The sequence below is a fragment of the Ambystoma mexicanum genome, chromosome 2p (genome assembly GCF_040938575.1).
Source record: "Ambystoma mexicanum isolate Mex_15411 chromosome 2p, UKY_AmexF1_1, whole genome shotgun sequence".
NCBI lineage: Eukaryota > Metazoa > Chordata > Amphibia > Caudata > Ambystomatidae > Ambystoma > Ambystoma mexicanum.
Genome location: NC_090923.1, coordinates 237690825 through 237709600, shown reverse-complemented (window position 1 = coordinate 237709600; position 18776 = coordinate 237690825). Strand labels below are relative to the sequence as shown.

Sequence of the window (18776 nt, the reverse complement as noted above, 5' to 3'; positions counted from 1 at the left end):
TTGTGAATTACCATTATTTGGGTGGAGTCAACTTATACAATAAAATAACTTAAACCAGAATAAACTTAAGGAATACATGTTCTTCAAACTATTTTGACTCAGAGAGCCATCCTTTTCAATATTCAGAGCGTTTTGCTTCCTACTCACCTTTCCTCTCCCACACGACAGTGCGACCTTTGGAGAATTAACTAACCGTACGGTATTGGTTTAGGTCAGACCAGTCTAAGAGCATATTAGCAGTTGATGATTGGGGAAATCAAAGCTAATCACCCCACTCTGGGTCTCTCAGAGGCTCCTGAAAGGACATGAGTGTTGAACACAGGTAACCTATTCTGCAGAACAGTCATGTGTAATTCTGACAACCAGATTGCTGAAGAGGAACAGCAAATACCACATTGGATTCCAACAGGCCCTTCATCAATTTAAAACTATCTTGCATCATCCTAAAGCGCTTCTCCATACTTCAAATTCGACCAGCTGGCTGTCTTTAGCACTGTGAAACATATCGGATCTCCGAGATCTTGGTCTACTGGTCATTCTGGTTTTAACCAATTGGTCTTTTTGTCTGGTCATTCTTCTCTATGCAGACGTTTCCAATGGTTTTATCCTTAAACCTCTTCCATTTGCAATGTGCACAATACTTCTTACCGCCAATTCTTTTTCTTTGAGCTTGGACATCATTTGTATACAGATGGTGATTTCCCATTTATACTTTAATCCTTAAAAGACTATTACCCACACTTGCATTAACATTAATGTTTGGATGACTTACTTCTCTCCCAGACCAGTACAGTAGTTCAACTTAAATCCCAGGGTGATTATTCTAGGTAATGCAATTAAATACTTGCGTCACAGGCCAACCCACAATTCTCAAGTTTGATTCCTGGCACAGCCGGCTTAGCCTTCAATTATTCCCAAATCAATAAATGTATTTCCGTTAACATATGACAATACAACCACTCAGGGATTGGAACAAGATTTCTTAAACAGGAGATAAAAGCTACTTCTGGGAATCTGGCCTCACCCAATAAGTGGTTGCTATCAGTTTGGTACAAGGAGCTAGCACCTAGTGAGTTTCAAATCTTACACGAGAGTTCAAATATATTCTTATGGCCAAATATATGTGACCCATTAAGCTTTAGGAGTCTTCGAGATTAGTCCTAATTTAGACAAATTCTCAAACACCCAGTGTTAATTTACCATATGTATTTTCTTAGGGTACCAGTTGGAAATTGAAGTCAAAGTAGATCCTGGTAGTTGTTGGTGTCAAACAAAATAGCTTCCCAGCACTTAGCAACTTCAAACCTATTATTAAAACATGCTTACTTGGTCTGATAAAACTGTCCAATCCTTGACTTTTCTCTAGCTTTGCGGCATGTTTACGTTTGTCACAGGGCTCTAAAGCAGTTATTTAGCATATTCAATATTCATATATCAAACCTCCTTTCCTATCACTCTGTATATTCATGCCTCACAATACTACTGCAGCTTTATGTTATTAGCCAATTCTAACTGCAAAATGATACCTTTGTATGTATGCAATGTGTTGTACTACCAAATGGAACTTCAACTGTTAAGTGATACGCCTTTACACCGTATGTACCTTCAAAATAATATTAGCGCCCAGATGCCCTAGGGTTAGGTGTGATCCACAAATGCCAACATATATGTGTGCTATATAAAAAAAAAAACAAGGGTGTCCTTCCTGAATTATAACTGCTGAAAGAACCACTGCACGTCAGGTCAGATATCAACGCTTAAGAGATTTTATGCTGTGCCAGCCACCACTGTAGTGGTCTAACAGCGCAGAGGCTCGTGAAAATGGTCTGCAGCTTAGCACATGTACTCTTGTTCTAGCTTTGTATCACAGCAGATAGTTTAGATTGTGGAGTTACAGTTCCCAATAGAGTTACATTGGGGTGGACAACCCATTGTGCTCTTGAGGGAAATCCACCTGCCCTAGGACATCGGTCCTTGGGGGGAATTCTTCAGGGGGTCACCATAACCTTCCAGAGCTTCTTGGTAACCAACATTGTTACTTCCTTGCAACAGTAGTGATTCCTGCTGGATGCAACCTCTCTGGACCCTGTACTTTGCCTTCCCGCCTTTTTCATCCTAGACCCTGGTCACTGGTGGCCCAGCGACTCATCTGAACTCTGAGTGACCCATACCATTGATGGTTGGACTCTTAACACCGGCTTGGGTAAAAGTTACAAGTTATGAAGAGTTTGAAAAGATTGCATATATAATTTGGTTGACCAAGTGATTTGTTATCCTAAAAGCTTTTCCGAACATATTCACCAGTGGTTTATCTATTTTAAGAATATTATAAGTGATCTTTGTCCGGACAGGACTTAGTAGAACCATTCAAGTGAGACAGTACAATGCCACTCTTAGTATAAGATTGCACCACTTGAGTATATGCTAGCGTAGACAAAGCTGCCAGGCTTATTTTAGGAGGGAGCGAGGGCTGTAGGAAAGTACAGTGAACATGTAGTACACCAAAGATTCAATAGAAACACTGACAACCAGAGGTTTCATAAAAAAGAAAGGTTTATTATAAATACAAGTAGGCCAAGCTAAGCCTTGGGGTAAGTACTGGTCATAGAGCCATAAACACATTTAGAAAACACAACAGAATGCTTGAAGGTACACAGACCGAAGCATAACACCTTCAGAATACCCAACAGTAATTCTAGGGAAGTTAGACCTTTTCATACACATTTAGTATAAGACACCTATTAATGGGGAGTAAAACCATTAGTTACAGTTAGATTACTTTACAATAAGTCAAGGGTAGTAGACCTTGCTAGTTATGCAGCGACACTTGGCAAAGAAATCACATAATCAACCAACCCTGTTACCAGGATACTTTTCTAAATAGTGGAACACAAATTCAAGGAATAGTATATACCTATAACTACTTTGGATAGCACAGGTATACTAGGTGAGTAAGACCCTTTTGGTGTAATACACAATTATAGTTGCTTTATAGCTCAGTGGAACACGGTCTAATATAAGCAAGAACTATTTACACTAATTTTGGATTGCACCAGCAGACCAAGGTCACCTACACCTACAGAACACTTTAAGAATGGGGCACAGCTATTCTAAGCAGGTAAAACCCTATGATATGATAGTTTATTTAATTTATATAGCGCCTATACACAATGTGTTTCAAAGCGCTTCAAGGCAAGGGAGGGAACACAGGAATATACAATGACATTCTTACAGGCCATGAACAGTAAGGATGTTACAAGGTTGTAATATACTACTACAGTTGCTTTTCAGATCAGTGGAACACAGATTGAGGTAAGCAATAACTTATTTTAGGATGGCACACAGCTAACTCAAGGTAAGTAAAAGCCATACAGTTTTAAAAGGAGCCATCAGCAACTTAAAGTAAGTATAACCGAAGGCAGACTTATTCTAGACAGGCTAACAGCAAGTCAGGGGAAGCACACCTATTCTCTGAAAGAAATTGTTTGTGAGCCCCCCAGCATTAGTTTTGGGAAAGAGGCATAACCACAGATGAGTAAAATAACCTTATATATACATTTTTCAGAATGGCAACACACATTCAAGGTAAGTAAGAACATTTGTAACTGCTCACTCTCAGAGTGACAATTACAAACCAAACACTTGTTATATTTTTCAAGACAGAATCCTTTACTTATCGAGTACTTCCATAGTCTATTGCATGAGTTCTCTCAGAGGCAGAAGTGGGACTCTAGTATTCTAGGTGGCAGCTGTAGGCAGGGAGAGATAGGGTTTGCTGCAGGCAAAAGTAGAGTTTGTGTGGAAGACTTTTCAAACAAGTAAGTAGTTCACTTTAGTTAGAGTCCAGGGACTTCAGAGAAGACACCCTAGGAGGATTCCAGCAGTGGGCCTGGGTGAACTGGATGACAGGACAAGAACATCCCAAAGCATCACATAAATAACAAAGGCTTAAGGTAGGTAAATACCCCAGCCAACACAGTACCTAGCAAGGAAGAAGAGTTGCAGCAAGAAGACTTCAGGATCTGCAGCCAAACATCTGTTTGTTGAATTCCTTTATCATGAAGACATAAGACAGGACACTGGAAGGACTTTTGCAGCATAGATCACGGGGAAGGCTCTAGGTAAGCGGTTTGTCACGTGGTTTACTCAGCACAGAAGACGTTTGCAGCGGTGGCGACTTCAGGATCTGTAGCCAAATCCCAGTCGCTGAATTTCTTGTCATGAAGACAGGACACTCAACGCAGCGTTATACAGTCTTCTTCTGGCTCCTGAAAAGCTCTCCAAAACCACAGAGCTAAGATGGATTCCTGCTGCTCTGTGGCCAGGAGCAAGGGCTACCAGGCACACTTCCTGTGATCTCTCTGGGCCCAGGAGAGACAATTTCGTCAGAGGGGAGAGTTGGCCGGAGTGCCCAGAAACTCAAGGAGGGCAAACTGAGCATATGTGGAACCAAGAGCCGATCAAAAAATAGTGGGTTGGTGAACACAGGTAATTGCATCGATGTATTGAGGTGTTGTGTATTGTGTGGTCTGAAACTGGTGGGGGAATGTTCATTGTTAGGCAAAGTGTGAATACAGTACCTTCTGGGAACATTGCAAACAACTAGCACTACAGGTATAGGCAACCCAACCTTTGGTATAAGCTTGTACTACACAGTTTTGGTAGCGTGTTGAGCAGCCAGGCTTATCGCAAGAGGGGAAATGTGAGCTGTAGTGGAGGTAAACAAAGATTCACACTTACAGGTATTCAAATAAACTCTTACACTCAAGGTTTATTGCATAAACAATTAATAATGTATCAGTCAGTTATAAAGCCTTCTTCAAATGGGAGCAACAGAATAGTAACACAAATATACTTCAATACTGTACACTTTGAGTTTCTGAATCAGACAAGGCCCTTTTGGGCTGGCCCAGACACACAACCTATACCCACAGGTGACTTCAGTAACAAGGGTGCCGGGTACATTAATACCTTACTGTTGGCATTAGGAATACTCTTTAAAGTTAAGTAAAAGGCAAAGGTTATTAGAACACAAGAAGTTACACATTTTCATAAGCAGGGCAAATACTTTCAGATAGCATTTAGAAGAGTCATTCAATTCAATAGGTTAAGCCAAAGTCAATAGGCCAAAGTCTTTGTATAGGATGCAGCACTTCATGTAAAGGTCTTTGCACAAGTTCTTAGGAGTCTTTGATAAAAAGAAGAATCAAATGTAGGGTCACAAGCGGATTAGACTTGTGAGTTGCAGAAGTTACAAGCACTTCCACAGTAAGAGGTAAGTTCTCTTAGACTTGTTTTACAGTACCTTGGTAAAGAAGAAAAGATGCAGCTGAAGACTTCTGGTCCTGTGCAGCTCTGCAGATCTCACTGTACCTGGGCCTCAGTCGTGGGGATAAGAGGGAGGACGTTGGGGTACAGCAAACTTTGCTTTCAGTGGCTGTTTCACGTTTCAGCTTCTTGTGGTACAGCAAATAGCAATAAGCGTGGTTCCTGGCTGTCAAGGAGGACTTTCCTCACATCCGAGGTCACACACTCCGAGGGGGGTCAGGCTTGGCCAGTCCTGCTTCGTGGGAGTCCGGAGGATCTTCCAAAAGCTTTAGGCCAGCTTACAAGCAACGCACACAATCTGGTGTCCCTCTCCCTTGCTCTACGGTTTCCTGCAGCAACTCGGAGGAAATTCACCAGCTCCGAGATGGGTGTCCAGGTGGCTTACTTGGGAGTTGATGGGTCCCACCAACTCAAATGGAGAAATCGTCCGTGCAGGGCTTCTCTGTCGATGCAAACTTGAGAAGAAGTCACTGCAGCAGAGCTTCACCGGGCAAACCAACGGTCCAGGAGTTGCAGCAGTTGCCCTCTTCAAGCTCTTCTTCGGTTCCTTCGTCCAGTGGTCGACTCCGCCTTCCAAGCCAAGAGACTCGCCTTTTATTCAGTTCTCTCCCATTCAATCCAGCCTAGCTGTCCTTGCCGGACAGTCAGCCAATCAGGAAGCCAGCCAGCCAACCACCACCAAGTGCATTCAGGTCTCCTAGGAGACTAAGCACACAGAGTTTCGGGCACCTCCCTCACTTCCTGCCTACCCCAGACACTCTGGAGCCAGAGGCGGGTTTCATTCCTGAAGCACGCCAAAGGCGAATGAACAAAGAGACCAAACCTGGTTTGGAGCACAGAGAAACTCTAGAAGGACCTTTCCACAAAGACCTTCCGAAAAAAGAAGACAGCACCATTTTAACAAGGATGGCAGGACGCCATTTTGAAAAAGATGGCTCTCGTGGTTAACATTAACCAGGTCCGCAAGTGGTCGCGGTAAATACAAACCTAGGTAGTTCAAAACAAAACCACTGCCACCAGCCAGTCAATTGAGGAAAGGGTAACATACAAAATGTTAGATGAGCATTTAGACACAGGGGATACTAAGTAACCCCTCCAGCACTCTATTGTAAGATAGCATTGTACCTGCTAGACCCAGCACACCCTAAGTAAAGCCAATATAACTTTACTGCTCTGGGGAACAGTAGTTGATCCCAGAGAAGGTATTTAAAGCTTGGGAAATCTGGAAGACTTCCCTGTTGCACTGCACTGAAGGTGCTTTGTGACAATTGTAAAAGATGATACCTATGGAGTTGGTTAGACTCCATCACCAAAAAGAAACAGCGTATAAAATCACATTAAAATACATGAGAGAGAGTGGGAAAAGGGTCTCACTCGCTCCAGGTTAAAATAAAATGGAGTCCTCAAAATCCAGCAAAGTTGCTACGTTGTTCCTAAGGTAGAGGGTGTTCCTAAGGTAGAGGGAATTAGCACATTTTTGAGAATTCTCCCTAACACTCGTCCCCCCCAGACTAAGGGACAGGAGGATTTAATCCACCCCTGGATGAATCTCCTTACTCCAGTCAGCCATACTTTCTGGAGAGACCATCAGCATTTTGGTGATTATACCCTGACCTGCGTTCAAATGGTAAAATCAAAACCCTGTAGGCTGATTGACCACCTTAACAATTTAGGATTCTCCCCCTTCATCTGCATAAACATCTCAAGGGTTGGTGGTATGTTTGAATCACAAAAGGAGATCCATACAAGTATGGTCTAAACTTTTTCAAAGACCACACAATGGCAAACATTCTCGTCCTATGGTTGCCCACCTTGTCTCAGGTTCCTTCAGCTTCCTGCTGATGAAGCAGATTGGGTGTTCCCTGCCTTTCTCATTGTTAGGGAGAATTCTCTGTTTAGGCTGAATTTCCTAACCTAATGAGGCCCCCAGCAGCTTTGCTGGATTTTTGGGGTTTATTTTTTTCTCCTGCCAAGAGTGAGACTCTTTTACCCTCACTCTTGGACATGATTTGAGTGTGTTTTTGATTCTAGATGTGTTTAATGGGCTATGGGGTCTTTTACTCCATAGGACTTCATTTGTTTTTGTGATGTGTCACACAGCACCCTCAGTGCAGTAACACAGGGGTGTCATAGTGACTCCCCAGTATAGACTCCATACCCTGGGACTGACCTACTGTCTCCCAGGGTCTGTAAATTCATCATTGACTTTACTAGTCTTAAATTCTGAACAGAACCAGTACAAACCATAATATTGTGCACGTACCGGCTGGGGCAATTAAATTGCCCGGGGTCTGTTAGTCGAGGGGGCACGTCTCCGTCCCCCCTGATCGAGTTTTGGCTGGTGGCAGTGGATACTACTTTTTATATTCAACCGCGAATATTTCTCTATGAGATTTTCCCATTGTTCGAGGCTACTATCTTTATTTAATTACGATAGCCTCGAACATACCGCCGGTTTATTTAATTAATATTAATTCTCCGGTTGGTGTATTTTGCCAAAACTCAGTTCTAAAACGGCATTTGTGTTCTCTTCTGTGACTCCAACCCAAGTCGAGCCCTTTGTTCCACCTTTTGGCGGGCTTCTCCACAGAAGCCCTCCAAAGTGGTGCCACTCTGCCTGGGGTACTTAGGAGGGGCGGAGGGGGATTTAGGCACCCTGGACTGAGTTGCCTTAGTGGCAGGGCAGCAGATTGGTCAATCCTGCTGCTCATCCAGGATGACCCTCTTCTTCGAGATTTTCAAGGTTTTCAATCGAGTATGGAAAAGCTATTTGCCAGGCATTCGCAGGGTCAGGCCCTGGATAACGAACTTTTATCCCTACGACAAGGCACTCAGGATCTGCTAACCTATATCGCAACCTTCAACAGGTTAGTGGTAGAAACCGGCTGGCCAGAGGAGAAAAGAATTACTTTATTTCATCGTGGGCTTTGGGGTGAACTCAAAGATGTTTTGGCCCAAGTGGTGAACCCACCCCAGGATTGCACAGAATATATAGACTTAGTAGTCCAGTTAGACCACCGACTCCAGAATCGAAAGGCTGATCGAGCTAAATTCGAGAATCGAGTTCTGGTCAAACCACATGTTACCTCCAAAGGAACTGACACATCAGAACGTATGCAGCTCGGGGGGGGGGGGGGGGGGGGTTAAGGGACCCTTAACGCAAAAAGAGAGAGAAAGAAAACGACAAATGCAATTGTGCCTTTATTGTGGGGCTTCAGGACATTTTCTAAGGGATTGACCAATTAAACCATCCAAGAAAGTAGCTGGAGTAGCTGTTAGAAATCAAACGGAGCCTGAATCGGGAAAGGACCACGCCCGACAAGCATAGAGGTCTGCTTGCCGAGCTTGAAGAAGGACACTCAGACCTCGCATATAATCATACCAATGGTCCTCATTGATCCTAGACTCCCATCACGTACGCACACAGCAAGGGCATATATCGATAACGGGGCCGTAGGAAACTATATGGACCATAAATTGGCTTCTAGGATGAATCTATCTCTCTGCAAAAAGATGTCGTCACCATAGTCGATGGAACTGAAATTGCCTCAGGGCCTGTAACTCATTCCACTACAGAGATGACATGCTGGGTCAGGACGGGCATCGAGAGACTATTGTGTTTGACTTAATCAAAGCCCCACAGTTCCAAATAATACTGGGGATACCTTGGTTAGAAACACATAATCCTTGTATTGATTGGCGAGAGAAGAGAATAACTTTCCCGGATTGTGCACACACCTGCTACCTGGAAAAACCCCTGAACAAAGGCCTGGCCACAGTCACTACCCCAGTCGTGCAGTTACCTCAGGAATACCAAGAATTGCAGGATGTTTTCCAAAAAGAACAGGCAAATACCTTACCGCCTCACAGATCATACGATTGTCAAATCAACCTCATCCCCGGTGCACAACCCCCATGCAGCAGAATTTACGCCCTCAGGGAACCCGAAAATCTGCACCTACAACAATATCTAGACCAATACCCTGCTAATGGTTTCATTCGTCCATCGAAGTGCCCCGTTTCCTCAGCTTTGTTCTTCGTACCGAAAAAGGAGGGTGACCTTAGAACATGTATAGACTACCGCGCATTAAACCAGATTACTGTAAAGAACCGATACCCATTACCTTTGATCCCAGAGTTACTAGACCAGGTAAAGGATGCTTGCATTTACACTAAATTAGATCTCAGAGGGGCATATCATTTGGTACGAGTAAAGAAGGGCGACGAATGGAAAACTGCCTTCCGCACCAAATACGGATTGTTCGAATATCAGGTGATGCCCTTCGGGTTGTGCAATGCACCAGCAGCCTTCCAGTATTTTATGAACTATGTCCTTCGTGAACTCATCGACGTATGTGTTGTCGTTTACATTGACGGCATTCTAGTCTACTCTTCCTCAGAATCAGATCATGTTAAGCACGTTCGAGCAGTCTTTCAGAAACTACGTCAGCACAAGTTAATTGCAAAACTGGAAAAAGGCGTTTTTCATACCACGGAAGTAGAATTCCTAGGATTTATCTCGACTCCAAAAGGAGTCCGAATGGACTCTCGAAAAGTGGATGCAATCCTCAAATGGCCATCACCCAATTCAGTTAAAGGGGTACAAAGCATGCTCGGATTTGCTAATTTCCATCGCAGATTTATTCCAGACTTCTCACAGGTCGTACACCCCATCACAGCACTTTTGCGAAAAAACAAACGCTTCTTGTGGACCGAAGAGGCTGAAAGAGCCTTCCAAGAGTTGAAGTCGAAATTCACATCAGCACCTGTCTTGAAGCATCCACGTCCCGAACTTCCATACATAGTTGAAACAGATGCGTCCAGTCTAGCCATGGGGGCTGCCCTGTCCCAGAAGGATCCCGAAACCGATCAACTTCATCCTGTAGCCTTTTGGTCCAGAAAGTTTTCAGCCCCCGAATTAAACTATGCCGTTACCGATAAAGAATTGTTAGCCATCAAATCCGCCTTCAAAGCTTGGAGACATTACCTTCTCGGTGCTAGGCACACCATCACACTGCCCACAGGAACCTGCAGTATTTAAAAACAGTCAAGGCCCAATCATCTCGTCAACTTCGATGTGCGCTATTCTTTGCCGAATTCGATTTCGTGATTACTTATCGACCTGGTTGCAAGAATGGTAAGGCAGATGCCTTATCCCGAATAGGAATGGGAGAAGCATTTTCGAACCCAGAACCAGTACCCATAATTCCAGGACAAAGAATCCTCGGCGTAACTACTTTACAGACTTTGGAAGACATTCATTTAAAGATTCAACAACATTTCGATTCAACAGTCCTGCAGGACTGGAAAAAAAAGGCCCAGATTATTCAGTCATTAATGAGTTACACTACTATCAAGGGCGTCTGTTTTTACCACACAAGGAACTGCAAGAACTGGTAATCTCCAATTACCATGATGCCTTGATGGAAGGACACCCAGGTATTGCCAAGACTGAAGCTAAAATTAAAAAACAATTCTGGTGGGCCACCTGGCGAAAGGACAAAGTCATTTGTGTTGTCTTGTGGGATCTGCACCCAAAACAAAAGTCAGAAGAAGAAACCAGCCGGTCTTTTACAGCCTTTGGACATTCCGTCTACACCTTGGCACACTTTGTCCCTAGACTTTATTACAGATTTACCTCCATGTAATGGGTTTAACACCATTCTAGTAGTTGTTGACCTTTTTTCCAAGATGTCTCACTTTATTTCTTTAAAGGGCTTACATTCCGCTTCAATCTTGGCCAAGGAATTCCTTGAAAACATTGTTCGAGTACATGGATTTCCTTCTGTATTGGTGTCAGATCGAGGTAGTCAATTCATTTCGCAATTCTGGAAGAAATGTTGTCAACTAGCGCAAATCGACGTGAGGTTATCTACTAGTCACCATCCCCAGACCGATGGTCAGACGGAAAGGACCAACCAGACTCTGGAACAATACCTACGTTGCATGTTACATCAGACCGAGGGCAATTGGAAGGATATATTATGGATTGCCGAATACGCATACAATAACTCAGTACATTCAGGAACCGGACAAAGCCCCTTTTATAACATTTATGGCCATCATCCTCGAACCTCAGAACTTGATTCACTTCAACACTTGGAAATGCCGGCAGTGACTCATCTGCATTCTACTATTACTCAAGCCTTTAAGGAAGCAACTGAACATTTGAAAAAAGTAAAAGAAGAATGCCGATCAGCATAGAAGTGACACTCCCCATTATCAGATTGGAGACCAAGTTTGGCTGGCAACCAGACACATACCCCTAAAAGGGACTCAAACTTTTAATCCTAGATAATTGGGGCCTTACACCATTAAAAAAATTATCAACCCGGTAGCAGTTAAATTAGAATTGCCCTCTAGTATGCGGATCCATCCCGTCTTCCATGTTTCACTTCTAAAACCAGTTCAACCCGGAACAAGATTAGCCAAGCCACCTGATCCCATCCTGAACCTGAATTCGAGGTAAAAGATATCTTGGACTCTAAGATGGTTAAATCTAAACTTTTTTATTTAATCGATTGGAAAGGTTACGGACCACAGGAAAGATCATGGGAACCCAGTGACCACGTCCATGCACCTCGATTAGTGAAGAAATTCCACTGGAACTTCCCAGACAAACCAGGGCCCAGAGGAAGAACAACCTTAGGAGGGGCCTTGGGGGGGTGGGGGATTGGGGAGGGTGGGTCTATGGAGTGAGTGCTGTCATGATGCCTACCCCCGGGCAGCTAGACCGAGCCCATCCGCCCCGGAAGCAGGCATCCGGACATTTGTTTAAACCTCAGAAGCCCCGGCTAGGGGCTATCTGGGTTCAGTCCTGGTTCCTTAGGCGCCAGGCTCATAGTAGAAATCAGTCCTGGCACCAAAGGCGCCAGGCTCATAATCATCACTTACCTGAGGCAGACCATGCTGCACATGCATCCAGGCCAACGTGAGACCTGGAGGGACTATTTTTCCACAAGGACTACTTTTTCACTCGGGTGTGGTTCTAGGGACTGTTTACCTGGGACTACTTTTGAAGCTATTTAAACCACACCCGATCTACAACACACGCTTCGCGTTATTCTGCATTTAGCAGCGTAACGCTCACCGTGTCTGCAAACCTGCATCCAGCCTTCAGCCACGCCCGCCTCCAACACGGAGCCCCTAGGAGAGAAAGGGAAAATAGGAGAAGAGGTTAGATTACAGACTTTAATCCGATTCCTCACCTGATTTCGGATCCTGCATCACTCCGAGCCTGAAGGGACGTTCTTCTGCACGCGTAGCAGCCCAGCTGCAGCGCCGCTCCATTTTCACCAGCCCACAGCATCTGCAGGATGGAGAGCTCACCAATCAAAAACATAAGGAGAATATTTCTACGAGTCAAGCTTACAAGACTGAGGGGGTCCGTCCAGACGGTCATCTCTGCCCTACGCTTCACGCTGGTGGAGGCCGCAGCTGTCGGGGTTCGATCTACGCCCCTGTGGGAACCAGATGAGCGTAACATTAACTACCATGGTGTGCTTTTACGGCGGGCTGCGTTTGCAGCTGCAGTAAAACACCCAAGGTTGCCATTTTTGTCCAAATGGCCCTGGTCGTCTTTTTTCGCCATTTCTTTGTGGAAAGGTCCTTCTTGAGATTTAAGGTTTGGTCCCTTTGTTTTGTCTTTGGCGGGATTCATGAGTGAAGCCCGCCTCTGGCTCCAGGGTGTCTGTCGGGGGCAGAAAGCGAGGGAGGTGCCCGAAACTCCCTGTGCTTAGTCTCATAGAAGACAGAAATGCTCTCTTAGGTGATTGGTCGGCTCACTGTCCGGAAAGCCACCCTACTGGGCGACTGACAGCTAGGCTCGAATGAATGGGAGAAACCTGCATAAAAGTCAAGGGTTTTTGGATTGGAATGCATAGTTGACCACTGGGCGAAGGAATCCGAAGAAGAACTTGGAAGAGACGCATGCTGCAACTCCTGGACAGTTGGTTTGCCCGGTGAAGCCCTATTGCTGTGCTGAAGCTCTGAATTTGTTTTGGCTAGAGAAGCCCTGCAAGGACGACTTCTCCCCTTGAGTTGGTGGGATCAATCAACTCCAAAGTAAGCCAACTGGGCATCCTCTCAAAGCTGGTTGCATTTCCACTGTGTTTGCTGCTGGAAAATGAAGAGCCAGGGAGAGGAACACTAGATTGTGTGCGTTGCTTTTAAGTTGGCCAAGAGCTCCGGGAAGATCCTCTGGACTCCCAGGAAGCAGGACTGACCGAGCATGAGCCACCCCAACAGAGTGCTGGACCTCAGATGCAAGGAAAGCCCATCTCAACAGCCAAGAGTCTGCGGTGGTGCTATTTGCTTAGCCGGGAGGAGCTAAAACCACAAAGTGGCACTGAATAGAAGTTAGTGCTTTCTGTCGCAGACCATCCCATTGTAGTGCAGACGTCCTCCCTCTTATCCCCACGACTGGGGCCCAGGAACACAGGATCTGCAGAGTTGCACAGGAACAGAAGCCACAAACAGTTTTCTTCTAACCTAAGGTACTGTACAGTCTAAGAGATTTTACCTCTTGTTGTGTAACCTCACTTGTTCTCAGTGGAGTCTTGTCTTGGTTGCTTCAGTAGAGTTGGCATCAGCTTCTTTACCTCACAATCCTAATCCGCTTGTGGCCCTACTTCGATTTCTTCTTTTCTACAAAGACTTCTAAAACATTGTGCAAGACTTACCTACCTGCAACAATTGCTTCAGCTCACCTAGACTTTTGTCCAATTGAGTTTGGCCTGGCCTGGCTCCCTGAATAACTTCTTACCTCCGAATCTGCGTTTAGCCCTCCTTCCAGGAAGGGGTTAATTTAATTTGACTTGGGGGTTATCAAAAGTACTTACCTGCTTCAGAATATTTGTGAGATCTCGTGTTTTATTCGAATAATCTTTTTCTTTGACATACTCCTAAGTATTTCCCTAAATGCAACAGTGATATATTAATGTCCACAGTGTCCTAACTATTGAAGTCACCTAAGGGTGTAGGCAGTGTCTGTGTGCCATTCCAAATGGGTATTTGCTGATTTAGGGAAACTCAGTGTGTATTTTGGAGTGCATTTGTGTGTTACTATTATATTTCCCCTTCTGAAGAAGGCTTACTGAAACTGACTGTTAAATTAATAATTGTTTAAGCAAGAAACCTTGCGTGTATGAGTTTATTTGAATACGTGTTACTGTGAATCTCTGTGTAACTCCCCTACAGCTCACATTGACCCCTCTTAAGCCTGGCTGCTCAAATACGCTACCAACCTGTGTAGTACAGACTTATACCCAAGGTTGGGTTCCTATTTCCAGGAGGTCAGGGTTGTTGTAGTGTACCCAAAGGGTACTGCATACAATCTTGCCTAACAGGAAGGAAAAGGAGTGGGACCCGACCATGAGGGGAAAGGAGTGGGACCCGACCATGAGGGGAAAGGAGTGGGACCCGACCATGAGGGGAAAGGAGTGGGACCCGACCATGAGGGGAAAGGAGTGGGACCCGACCATGAGGGGAAAGGAGTGGGACCCGACCATGAGGGGAAAGAAGGGGGGGGGGGGGCGGGAAAGAAGGGGGGGCGGGAAAGAAGGGGTCTCCATACAGAATAAGAGGGAGATGGAATGAGACAATAAGAAGGGGAGAGTGAGAAGGAGTGTCAGAATGGGAAAGCAAGGAATACAGGTGGAGTCAAAGACTATGTGAGAGGAAAGAATGGGGAGAGAACTTAAAGGGGGTGATAGAGGACAGAGCCTATGGGAATGAGAAACAAAACAGTCAGAGCAAAGAAAGAGAATACACCTAAATAATGATATGTAGCCAAGAGACAGAATGAGAGGTTTGGAAAGCCAAGATCAAATGGGCACAGGGCCAGAGCAAAAAGGGACAGAACTGGAGGATGAGGATAGCCAAAATGGGAGGGATGAAGGGGAGGGAGAATGGGGAGTGGGAACAATTTGAGGGGATGAGAAGGAAAAGGATATTGCAAGTGGTAAGATATGAGAATCAGAAAATGGCAGTCCAGCCCAGAGAGAAAGGAGGAAGACACAAAAAAGGTGCAGTTAGTAAGAGAGAGGACAGCAGATGAAGATGGCAGAGACTGTAAGGAAGAAGTGCGATACGGAAGGGATTAACAGAAAAGGAGGCAGTGACAAGGAATTTTAAAAAGTGATAATGAAGTGAAGGAGTCTGTGGCCGAGTTATACTCTGTAAATCCCATCCATAATAACGAACATTTATATGCTGTCTATCTGGGATGTATGCTCACACTCCATGATTCTGAAATGAAATAACCTGGGATGTGAGGCTGCCTCAACTCTCTCACCAGATATGAAAACCTCTCAACTCTCTCTTCCTCGTTGGGGTAGTGCCACTCAATAAAATAAATGCCTGAAATTGAACTCCATTTTCACTCCCTTAGGAGACTCAGGAGCCTGCGAAGGACCCCGACTTCAAAACTTTGTCCGCAAAGGGGGGTGTGTGGGCTTGGGACAGAAAAGTTTGAAGACCACTGGCATAGAGGTACAAGATTATGTGAGAAAATGGCTGTGCAAACCAGCAGTTTGTTGAGTGGACAGGCCAGAAGGTAGAAAGTTGAACAATCAATACAAGACGTTTAGAAAGAAAAGGAAGAGAAAGAGGGCAATAGTACGAGGGAGTAAAGGAACACTTTTCTATTTTAAAATGGGTAGAATATTGGATTACCAGAAGAGAATGAAAGGCCATAGTACAAGGATATGCTGCATAGATAAGAGAAGGGATTCAAGAGGGAAGCAGCAGCAATGGCATTTTGAAGCTTGAGTGGGGGAAAAGAAAGAAAAGCATATTAACAGGGAGAAAGATTAGTAGTGAGAGGGGTGGGGAACCGAAGGAAACGAAGTTAAGGAAAGTAGGAAGCAACATTCTTCAATCATTCAACCATTCCTCATCGCTCACCTGAATATTTCATTCTTGGTTGTGATTTCTGTGTCTGCGCACTGTTTACAACAGAGGGAAGTGCACTGCAAAAAAGCAATTGAAAGGATATTACCGGTACTTCCCTTTAAGGCAAATGCACTTTGCAGAAATTGTCAAGCATACTTTTGTAATCACAGAGAGACGCTGCTAAAGCAGACAGATGGTTGTAATGTAAATGGAACTCATACACAGACATGCTGTACTGGATATGAGGTTAAGAGCAGGCAGAATGTACAAATGCTTCTCTGCGAAAGTTGCAACAAGTATGCTACTCATAAAGGAGGATGGAGATCAGCAGTGATTTGAAGGAGGGAGAAGTCGGTTTCTAGAATAACCCACATTACCTAACATCTATACACTCATCACATCCTGCTTTCTCTATCCAGGTGCTGTGCTGTGAGGGGAGATTAATTTTTCCAATGCCTCACTGAAGACTGCCATTCCATTTTAATGTGATGTCTGATGTGGCCCATACTATAGACACATTTTGTTGCAGATTGGGTTCCCTAACCCAGAGCATTGGCTGTCACTAGTTAAGAACTAGTGACAGTTCTTACATGTTAAGGTTGCTGGGCACTGCAGCTTTTTTTTTTACAATATTGGTAAGTGTTAAGATGGATTTCCAAAATCATCCCTGGTGGGAGGATTTTGGAAAGCCACCCTATTTATGGTAAAACAGGGAAGAGGTTGAGGTTAGCAAAAACCCAATCAATGTAAGGTAGGCAAGCAATGAAAGTTTAGTCTCAGGAAAAGTGCGAATATTGTAGGGAAACCATGAGTCTACACAGAACACTTAATAATTCAAGTTAGACAATAAGCATATCAAAATAGTTGTTTATTAGGCCTTTAAAAATCACAGTTGAGTACTGTCAATCAAAACCATATATAACATATATACACATTCACCATTAGGAGAATAGAATTGCATATGAATCATTTAACTAGTAAGTACACAGAGAGCTAAGATGCAAGGAAAAATAGGTACAAATAGTCAGGATAAGCTCAAGTACAGCTTCCCTCTATGAAGTCCAACCATAAGATGGAATGGGGCCTTGAGCCCGAACGTCACAAGTTCCAATATATAGCTTCTTGGGGTAAGGTAATCAGAGATTATGCTGTGGTAATGCTTTGGACAATTGCTAAATAAGGATTTACCCCACTCTATCCTATTCACCAGTTAAGACCTTCTAAAGGACCCCTAACCCAAGTTCAAAGACCAGAGGCTAGGACAGAGTTAGTTAGGGTCAAGGATTGTATGACCAATGTTACCCTATGGATGACAATGGGGAGGGGAGGAAAGAAACAGGTATGCTAATTTATCCCCCCCAGGATTCAAAATGGACAGGAGCTGGGAGCTATTTAGCTCCTGCCTGTAGCCTAGAAGAGCCTGGTTAGCTTGACACCAACAGCTGTTGGAGCTACTTTTAAATACCCAGGCCAACTGGCGCTATACAAGCATACATGACATTTTCAATGGGCGTTTGGGTCCGTCTCTAAATATGCAATAGACACATCTAGAACACAGTTAATCCAGCATGGGTCAAAATATATAATGGTCAAAACGTGACATTTTTCCCCACACATGGAAGCTATATTTGCAACACGCTACGTATTAGCTTCTCGTTTCCAAGAGGTAGCTCCTGCTTATTGGGCAGTGCAAGATACTCAGGAGCTGCATTTAACTCCTGACCAACAAATCCTCATTTCTATCCATGACCCCACGCTGAGCAGCGACCATCCTCACTGCTTAGTGGCTGAAGAGATGCGCCTCAGCTGTACAACAATACTACCGTGTGTAAGGGAGGCATGGTATGACACTGACACAAAGGTACAAATCGCAAAACCTTTATTCAATTTTCGGGGTTTGGAAAAACGTTGCCCTAGATCTAGGATGGGAGTAGTCTCGATCATCAAATAATAAATTAAAACAGTTGAGTCTGTCAAATCGAAATGGCCTATACTAACAAATCCTACCTACCTCTTGTAAAAAAAAAAAAATAAGTGGTCCCTGTAGATAGAATGGCACACTGACTCAGGTTCTCAAAACAAAGGCAGTTAGAAACGTGAATCGAGGCTCACTTGACCTTCCACATCAAAGTCTCTTTCCAGCTTTCTAAACGCAGTTTAAAAAGTTCGCACCAGTCTCCCTCGGTCAGGCTCGGATGTTTCAAACCAGACTTGCAGGGGTTCCCTTCCCTAAGCTTAATTCACATCCTTCTGGTCTCAGTCGGACTCAGACCTATTCCAGATGTTGAACACTTTCGAATGCGCGTGGCTTTTACTACAGACCTCCAAGGACCACTATGACTTTCCCTTTAGCTCACACTCTTGTGTTATTTGCCCCAGTGTCTCTAGGTCTGGGTAGTTCGATTTGTTAAGCACACAAGTTCAATGTTCACCTTTTTACTCCCACAACCCCTTTTTTGGGGTTCATTTTGAACACTTCATCAAACAAAAACCGTTCACCTTTCACAGAGACTTTCAAGTGTGCTACTTCCTTTCGCCGGACTACTCCGCTACTC

At 44.3% G+C, this 18776-nt stretch overlaps 1 protein-coding gene across 3 annotated transcripts in view; it reads right to left on the bottom strand.

Annotated features, from left to right (window-relative positions):
* CRBN (cereblon) overlaps window positions 1-18776 on the bottom strand; it is a 270640-nt gene that overhangs the window by 27919 nt on the left and 223945 nt on the right. For all 3 annotated transcript variants that reach the window (XM_069643518.1, XM_069643516.1, XM_069643519.1), the window contains one exon: window positions 16234-16298. In XM_069643518.1, the coding sequence (XP_069499619.1) occupies window positions 16234-16298 (65 nt within the window). The remainder of the gene's footprint in view (window positions 1-16233; window positions 16299-18776) is intronic.